The sequence below is a fragment of the Grus americana genome, chromosome 6 (assembly GCF_028858705.1).
Source record: "Grus americana isolate bGruAme1 chromosome 6, bGruAme1.mat, whole genome shotgun sequence".
NCBI lineage: Eukaryota > Metazoa > Chordata > Aves > Gruiformes > Gruidae > Grus > Grus americana.
Window position 1 is genome coordinate 39,887,502 of NC_072857.1, and position 8,552 is coordinate 39,896,053.

Genomic DNA, 8,552 nt, shown 5'->3' on the forward strand with positions numbered 1-8,552 from the left:
CCATTTGTCCCTTTCCCCGCCCAGGCGAAGCTAGGAGGGGCTGTTCTCGCCCACTGCGTGACCCCATCCCTGGTGCTTTGCTGGCTGGCGCAGGCGTATCAGCACCTTATCTACCCCAGGTTTGCCCAGCGCTGCGCCAGCCCTGCTGCCTTGGCCCTCACGGGGTTGCTTGGCCCCAGCACAACTCTGGAGCCTTTCTGAGATCGCTGCCGCAGGGGAGCGGGTTTGTGCCTGCTCTTGCTCCCCCACGCTGCGAAGGGAAGATTAGAGACTGCGTTTCAGGGAGGGGCAGATGGAGGCAATGGGGTTCAAAGCCAGGCACAGCCCAGCACAGGTCTCATCCTGTTTGCTTTCTGGAGGCTTTTAAGGCCAGGTGTAGCCTCTGCTGGGACCTTTCCCTTTCCTGTAACTCCTGCCCCTGGTAAGAAGGTGGCACCAATGCCATGGGGAGGGCTGTGGCCTTGCTCTGTTACACCTTGGTGTGTTATTAAGGAAGACAGAAGTGGTGCCTCTGTGCCCCCCCTGTAGAGACAGCACTTGGGGGGAGGCTTATTGGGGCTGGATGTGCTTCAGCTGCAGTCCTGGGGCTCTTGGGTATGGTCCTGCTATGGGTGCAGAGACTGAGCCTCCTTAACCTGGTGATGGTGCTCAACCCTGGGCGTATCTCCCTTGGGGTCACTGAGTGCTGGCCCAGCCTGCCCGGGGTGGGGGGCAAGGGCTTTGACCCTGCTTGGTGGCTCCCAGGCAGGTGGTAGGGTCCCAGGAGGAAAGCCCAGTGCTGCTGTGAGGCTGGTCTCTGTGGCCAGGTGTTGGAGAAGACCTCATTGAGTGGTGATGCTGGGTGGAGCCCTGCTGCAGGTCACCAGCAAAGAGGCTGCACTGGGCACAGGTTGCATTTGGGGGAGCAGCACCCAGAAAACCTCCCTTGCTTGGGTGAGGATGGGGCTGGTGGCCTGTCATCTCCTGAAGGAGCACTAGAGGTCTCTCCCTGCCCAGGACCACACCAGGTGAAGGAGCTGGGTGCTACTGGGAGGCTGGTGGCACCTACAGCTGCCTTGGCTGGGGAAGCCCCAGCTGGGCTGGCAGGGCTTGTCCCGGTGAGGTGCGTCCCCACAGGGTGCCCTGGGCAGGGAGATGTCCCCAGGGAAGGGACAGGCCGTGTCCCTGCAGTGCTGGCGCAAAGGCTCTGGTGAAAAAGCACTGCTTTGGGTTTTTTACCTCACTTTAAAACAGTTTGTTTAAATCTGCTCACTAATTAACTTTGCAATTAACAGCCCTTCCCTCCCTGGCATTGACAAGATGCTCAGGGCACTCCCCAGGATGATGCAGTAGGTGACCAGCCATGATGTAACACCAGAGATTTCATCACCAATGCACTCGGGCATGGTGTCAGCAGCACGAGACGCGTGGAGCTGCACAAACCAGCCCGACATCGCGGCGGCGGCTGCAGCTCGTGCGTCCTGAGAGGCGGTGCGGGGTTTTGGGGTGCGTAGCGGGGCTGGCAGCGCTTTGATGGCTCTGACACCCCGGGCCAGCGGGGACGGGCCCAGTGGTGGCTGCCAAGCAGAAACCTGCAGATCCTCCTGATGTCCCCTGCCCCGGTGCCACTGAGCCACAAGCAGGGCTCCTGCACATCACCCAGGTTGGGGGGGGTTTAAAGCTGGCTTTTTGGGGCACTTTTTTTTTTTTCCCCCTATTTATTTTCCAAGACCAGTGACTTGAGCCATGAGTCTGTTCATCCCAAACAAGCCAACGAGCTCCAAAAGGGGTCAGGAAGGAGCGATCTGAGCTTGTCCTTGCCGTCCTGCTCCAGTGGCATGGCTTGTGGCCAAGGCTTTTCATGTTTGGGTGACGTGGCAGCTGATGAGTCATGGGGTGATTGCCTCACCTGGTGCTGCTGCCATCCTTGCCCCCAGCCCTGCCCATTTTCGCTTTCCTTCTTGCACCTGGGACCTCCTGACACCTTGGGATTTCTTGCTCTGAGCAAGTTTGGGTGGCTCCAGCTTGCCAGGCCGTGTGAAGCTGAGGAGGGGGCTCCATCGTTGCCATCTGCGCCGCATACCCGGCGCGGTGCCGTTTGCGGTCAGGGCTGGGACCCGCCAGGGCTGGAGCAAAGGCTGCCATGGATCCCTGGCACCCTGCAGACGCCACCGGGCACGGCGCGGTGTCCCCAGCCCATGCCGGCTTTGGGAAACTCTCCGCTGCTCCGGCAGGAGCCGGCACTAGCGTGGTTTGGACAACCGTGCTGAATGCAGCTGAGTTTTGCTGGCCGAACTGGGGATCGGGGTACGGAGAGCCTGGCGTTGCCATGTGAGATCCTTGCCGGATGGTGTGACCGAGTCCCGTCAGAGAAAAGCTCTCGCTGCTGTTCAGCCGGGCACCCACAGGCTCGGCTACAGCTGGTGGCAAGTGAGGGGCAAACACCTGAGCAAAGCTCCTGGGAGATCTTCAACTTCCATCACGGCCGCCCTAAGTGCCGGGGGGCTGTGCTCGCAGCCCCAGCTTCCCCGCTCGGCTTTCACTTTTCCTTTGGTGTGTCTGGATGTTCTTTCACCTGCGTGAAGAGATGAGGTTTCACTTTTCCAACCAGAAATGACACCTGGGAGATAAACGCCGCAGCGATGGGGAAGAGGAGCCAAAGAAGCTGGGTTCTGCAGGGATGGGATGCTGCTTGGACACCTGATGGGTGACCCGAGAGCGTCCCCAGTGCCGTCCTTGGCACGGGGCAGTGGCTCGTGGATCTGCGCGCGTGCTAGGGCGATCTTCCAGCCCTGCTCTGGGAGCACAGGCTGCAGGCGGGGCCATTCCGGCGCTGGACATCACTGCTGGGTGCTGAGGACCCTCCTCCAGCCTCACTGGTGGCCACTGGAGATCCAGCTCAGGTGCCAAAACATCCCAGCGTGGCTCGTATCTTGGTCTGGAGGAGGAAACGCTCCACGGTGCCCGTGCCATGAGCCGGCTGGGCTCCAGCGTGAGGCAGCACCGGGCCCCCTGCTCCCTCCCCTCCCTCACCGGGGCCAAGTTCATTTTTACGCCCATCGGGCTTTTTTGCTGAGGTCCCACCTCTTCCAGCTGAGCCGTGCCTCGCTCGGGCAGCGTACGAGAAATTAGTTATGCTGGTTTGGGGGTTTTTTTTTTCATAGTTGCATTGAATGTGAACTTGTTGCATTAAATAAAAATTATTTTTCTAAATCTGTGCATTTCTTTAATGGGAGAGACAGGAAAGACAGCGCCATCGTTCCGTGCACTGAGAGGACAGATGAAGGACCTGACCTGACCTTTTAATTACTGAACCTGCCGCAGCGGGGGAGGCTGGCAGGGCAGCCTGCTCCAGCAAACAACGTCCGTGACTTGCCATGAAGGGAAACCCTGCGCCCACGGCGCTAGCAGGCTTTAGCACCGTATTTTGCTCTCCTGGCTTTTCTCCGAGCTGTACCCGCATCCGGTTTGGTCAAAGTGGAAATAGCCGCCATCCAAGCCGTGCTGCTCCATGTCTGCTGTCTCTGCTCCTCTTCATCTCTCGGTGGTGCCTGCTGACGGGACAGGAGGCAACGGGCACAACCTGAAACACGTCAAAGTCCCTCTGACTGCAAGAAAACCCTTTTTTTACACCGAGGGTGGTCAAACACTGGCACAGGTTGCCCAGAGAGGCTGTGGAGCCTCCATTCTTGGAGGCAGTCAAAACTGGACAACATCCCGGGTCAACCTCCTCCAGCTGGCCCTGCTAGAGCGGGGGTTGGACTGGACCATGTCCGGAGGTCCCAGCCCACCTCCACGACTTGGCACAGCAGGTCCGTGCTGGTCTGCCCGCCCGTAGGTGTATCCTTCCACAACCTTGTGCAAGAACTTTTCTCGTTTGCGTGGACTCACACTTGAAGTCAGCAATTTATTTCCAAATAAATTAAAAAGTGGGTCCTTCCTCTACGGCCACCACATGAGGCACCGCAAAGTGCATTTCTGCCTGTCGCTGCGTTATTGTGCATTTGTTTTTTAGCTACAGGTATTGCCTTAATTTTCTGTATTTAATGCTTGAGGAACGCGTGAAACCAAAAGCACAGCGATGATGGCTTTGCATCGCAGGAGGTTACCTTGGGGGAAGGACGGGTTTTGCTGAATGGGGACATCGTTCTGGCTGTCAGCAGGGAGATGTCAATACGTCATATTTGCGTTTCCGTGCTAAACAGGGAGGAAACCCCGGCCAGCTCCGGCGGCTGGTGGGGATGGCAGCCCCGCTCCTCTCCGGCAGCCTCCCTGCACAACCCTACGTCCCACCTGGAAAACGCTAGGTGGAAGTGCTTCTGCTTTCACCTTTTTTCCTGTTTTTGTAGTGCACCTGGTCCCTCAGGATAAGCAGCACATAAAGCTCATGCCCGCAGCCTGCCTTCAGCAGTGCCCGCTCCCGGCTACCACTTTTTCCCCCTCCGTGCCACGGCCGTTGTGCTGCGCTTTCCTTGGGGAAACTGAGACACGAGCTGCTGCCCCTCAGGAGGCACTGAAACCCTCCTGGCCGCTCTGAGCCCGCTGTCCCCATGGGGCTGTGTGCCTGGGGGTCTCCCACAGCTTTTGGCGTGGAGCTGGGCCGGGTCGTGCCCAGGCTTCCCCGCTCTTGCCAGCACCTCTGCGCCGCTCGACGTGGCAGCAGCGTCCCCCTGCGCGGCTCCCTTGGAGGGGCGCGCGCCGAAGGCAGCCCGAGCATCCCCCCGCATCCCCAGGGCGCTGGGTGCGCTCACCCCGTTGAGGTGAGAGGCGGGACAGGCAGCAGGGCAGGCAGCGCAGCAGGCAGCAGGGCAGGCAGCGGGAGGCGGGCGCTGCCCGCACCTACCGCACCTGCAACAGCGGGATTCCCTCCACCGTCGCTTTCGCTTTCTTCTTTCCAGAGCCGCCAGGCTGCGGATTTTCCTGCCAATCTGAAAGCGCAATTACACCGGGCAGGCATAAAAGCCGAGGAAATGGGGCAGCAAGGCAGCCACGGCCAAGGAGGCAAAGCAGCTCCCTGGAACCAGCTGCCAGCGCACCGGCCCCGCAACCCAGTGAGCCACCCGCGGCAGCACCGTCAGGCGTCTCTGCATCAGGGATTTGGTGGATCTGACCCAGAGCGCTCTGCTTCATCCTCTCAGGCTTCTTGCACCGCAGCGCTTTCGCCTCATCGTAACCCGCTCGCCCTCAGGCTCTCGTCAGCAAAATGCTGCACCTCAGCTTCACCCTGTTGCTTGCACTGGTCTTGGGGGACAGTCTCGGGGCCGCCTTCCCCCCGGACGCCCTGAAGAAGAGCTTCAGCCTGTCCAAGTATCAGTTCCCCGTGCCGCACGAGCTCAAGGCTGTGCAGAAGATGAAGGAGCAATTTGTGAGTACCGCTGGCAACGGGGGCTGGTGGGGGGCAAGGCAGAGGGGATGCTGAACTCAAGACCTTGAGTGACAAGGTGGATGTTTTCTGGGACAGTTTTCCAAGGGAGTCTGGGGACAAGAAAGATGCTGGGCCAAATTTCGTCCTGGTTTCAAATCCCTCCAGGTTGACCGGGGTTGCGCATCGCCAAACGTCAAGATGACAGTCTTTCAATCTCTCTCTCTCTCTCGGTTTATGCCTGCAGGAGGACATCATGCTGCTGTCGGACCGCAAATGCAACACCAGGCTCTTCCATCGGAAATGGAACACGGCAGAGCTATCGGTAAGAGCAAAGCGATGCTGTAAAAAGGGGCTACGCTCCCCCCCTCCAGCCAGGATCTCCTGTCAGATGGTCCCACCTCCACCCGCACCCCCGGGCAGGGCACGGGAACCCTGTCCCCCAGCCTGCGGCCAGCCCTGCCGCCTCGGGTCCCTAACCGGGATGCTCCCGCCCGCAGGTGGCCGACCGAGTGATGCTGGTGGAGGCTGAGCTGGAACTCACCACCACCATGTTGGAGCTCCCCGCCATCCCCGCGTTCGCCGAGACGCGCCAGCGGCCGCTGACCTTCCTCACCCAAGTCCGGGAGGACCTGCGAGGCTGGGTGAGTGCTCCCCTCCCCAAAACGCGGTGGCGCCGGTGCAGGTGACATTGCCGTGGGGCATCGCCGGTCCTTACGCAGCTGCTTTCCTTGCAGATGGCCACGGAGGCCCCTTCGCATCAGCCCTCTGGGAAACTGAGGCACTGGCTGCAGAAGCTGCAGACGGCCAAGAAAACAGTAAGTCGGGCCAGCAGGACGAGGGGTTTCGGGGCGTTAGCGACCGCGTGGCTGCGCAGGGCCCGCCGCACCCTGTCTCCAGTGCTAAATCCATCCCTTCTCCCCGCCGCAGGAGACCATCGGCTGCCTGGAGGCCTCCGCCATCCTCCACCTCTTCCAAGTGCTGAACGACCTGCGGTGTGCAGCCCTCCAGGAGCAGTGCACTTAGCCCCCCGCCAGCAGCACGCCCGGCGTGGCCCCACGCTCGCCGGCCCCAAAGGATGCCCCGAGGATCAAGCAAAAAATATTTTTATTGCATCACTGGACTGTATTTCTTATTTAAATGTTTTTCTTATTTATGTGAACTCAGGGAACAATCCCCCCCCCCCCCCCGTCTTTTAAATTATTGGGGTTTATTGTGTATTTATAAATGGCTTCAGGAATGCTGTTCCTGAAAGATGCTGTTCAATGGGAATAAGTGTATTTATTGGATGTCTTTGTTTTGCTGCTTTTCAAAACACTGTTTTTAAGAAAATCTATTTTTGTACCTGCTATTTATTACAGAGATATTATGTATATTTGCCATTATTTTTTTACGTGCTATTTAATATGAAAAATAAAATAGATACCATAAACAGACAAGCTGCCATCATGTTTTCACTACCCTTTGCTGTAATGTCATCCCTTCAGAAAAAGCCAGTTATTGGGGGGGGGTGAGAGAGGACATTGAGGTGAATTTGGGGCATTTGAAAATTAGCAGAACTTTGACACTCGTGTTCACCTCCAGCTGTCTGGGGGGGTGCACCCTGACCCCCTCCCCGGGGTTTGCCTCTGGGGACAGAGGGATGCTGTCATGGCCGGGGCTGTCCCTGCCACTCGGGGCAGGAGCCTGCTGGCCACCCGCTTCCAGGACGGATGCCCGTGCTGGGTGGTACAAACCAGGGCACGAAGCCTAGAGGAGCCAACAGCCTAACGCGACGCTCACGTCCCGGCACGGGTTTGGCCATCTTGGGGGCTCTCAGGAGATCCATGAACGATTTAACCACCAAATCAGAGGTCAGGAGGGAGAGGAGGAAAAGGACCCATGAGCAGACCCAAACCTCACTCAATCTCTATTTCCTCAGGTCAGGGGGATGTTTCATTGGAGACATCACCGGGGAGGGGAACTGGCAACAGCAGCCACATGTATTGTGTGATGGTCACACCTGGGGACCACCATCACCTGAAGCTGAGGACCACCCCACAGCCTGGGCACCCAAAAGGCACAGGTTTTGGTGGCAGGAAGGAGAGAAGCGCAGGGGAGCGGTCAGGTGCTTCAGTCTGAGGTAATTTTAAAGTTGCTGCTTGTTGGTTGCAGGGTTGGGGACAGAGCTGCAGCATGGTCACAGCTTCCTGCAAGGAGACAGCCGGGGACGCGAGCCAGAAACGCTTGGCACAAAGCACGTCCCAGGTACCGCCCACTCGTCCTGCCCAGGCTGTGCAAGGACGCTGTCCAAGTGAAACCTCGTTGCTGCCGCGGAGGGAAAAAAAACTTTATTTTTCCCTTCCGTTTCCAAATTGTGCTCCATAGTAAGGTAGCTGGGCACAAAGGTGGGGACAGGCTGTTGCTCCTCTGGCCTCAACCTGCTGCTGCAGGAGTGATGGCACTTGAGTGCCACTTGCTGCAGCAGTACTTTGCCCGTCTGGCCACACACTCCCAGGAAAAGGCAGATGCCATCAGTGCCAGCTCTGGAGGGGTCCGCCCTGCACCCTCTTCTCCTGGCTCTGCTCACAATTTCACCCATCAGTTTTGAAGATTTGTGAGAAATCCCTCTCTATTGGCCCTACGTATAGCCAATATCTACGGGGGGGGGAGTTGTTTTTCAAACATTTCTGGCGAAAAGTGCTATGCTGCAATACCCAAACGATACATGGATCTGGAGAGGAAAGCCTAATGAGGGCAGAAGGTATTTATTCATCCCTGTCGTGGTTTTACCCCAGCCAGCAGCTAAGCACCACGCAGCCGCTCACTCGCTCCCCCCCCGTCGGGATGGGGGAGAGAATTGGAAAAGTTAAAGTGAGAAAACTCGTGGGTTGAGATAAAGACAGTTTAATAGGTAAAGCAAAAGCCACGCGCACAAGCAAAGCAAAGCAAGGAATTCATTCCCCACTCCCCATGGGCAGGCAGGGGTTCAGCCATCTCCAGGGAAGCAGGGCCCTGTCACGCGTAACGGTTACTTGGGAAGACAAACGCCATCACTCCGAACGCCTCCGCCCCCCCCTTCTCTTCCCCCCAAGCTCCTTATAAACTGAGCATGACGTCATATGGTATGGAATATCCCTTTGGTCAGTTTGGGTCACCTGTCCTGTCTGTGTCTCCTCCCAACTTCTTGTGCACCCCCCAGCCATCCCGCTGGCAGGGCAGTGCAAGAAGC

The 8,552-nt window shown here is 58.2% G+C and overlaps 1 protein-coding gene across 1 annotated transcript; it reads left to right on the forward strand.

The window, feature by feature from the left end:
* Positions 1-5,182: 5,182 nt before the first annotated feature.
* Positions 5,183-6,367, forward strand: LOC129208220 (interferon lambda-3-like). Its single transcript, XM_054830570.1, has 5 exons — positions 5,183-5,344; positions 5,589-5,666; positions 5,842-5,985; positions 6,079-6,159; positions 6,272-6,367. Exons 1-5 carry the CDS (start codon positions 5,183-5,185, stop codon positions 6,365-6,367), a joined length of 561 nt encoding a protein of 186 aa, XP_054686545.1.
* Positions 6,368-8,552: the final 2,185 nt, after the last annotated feature.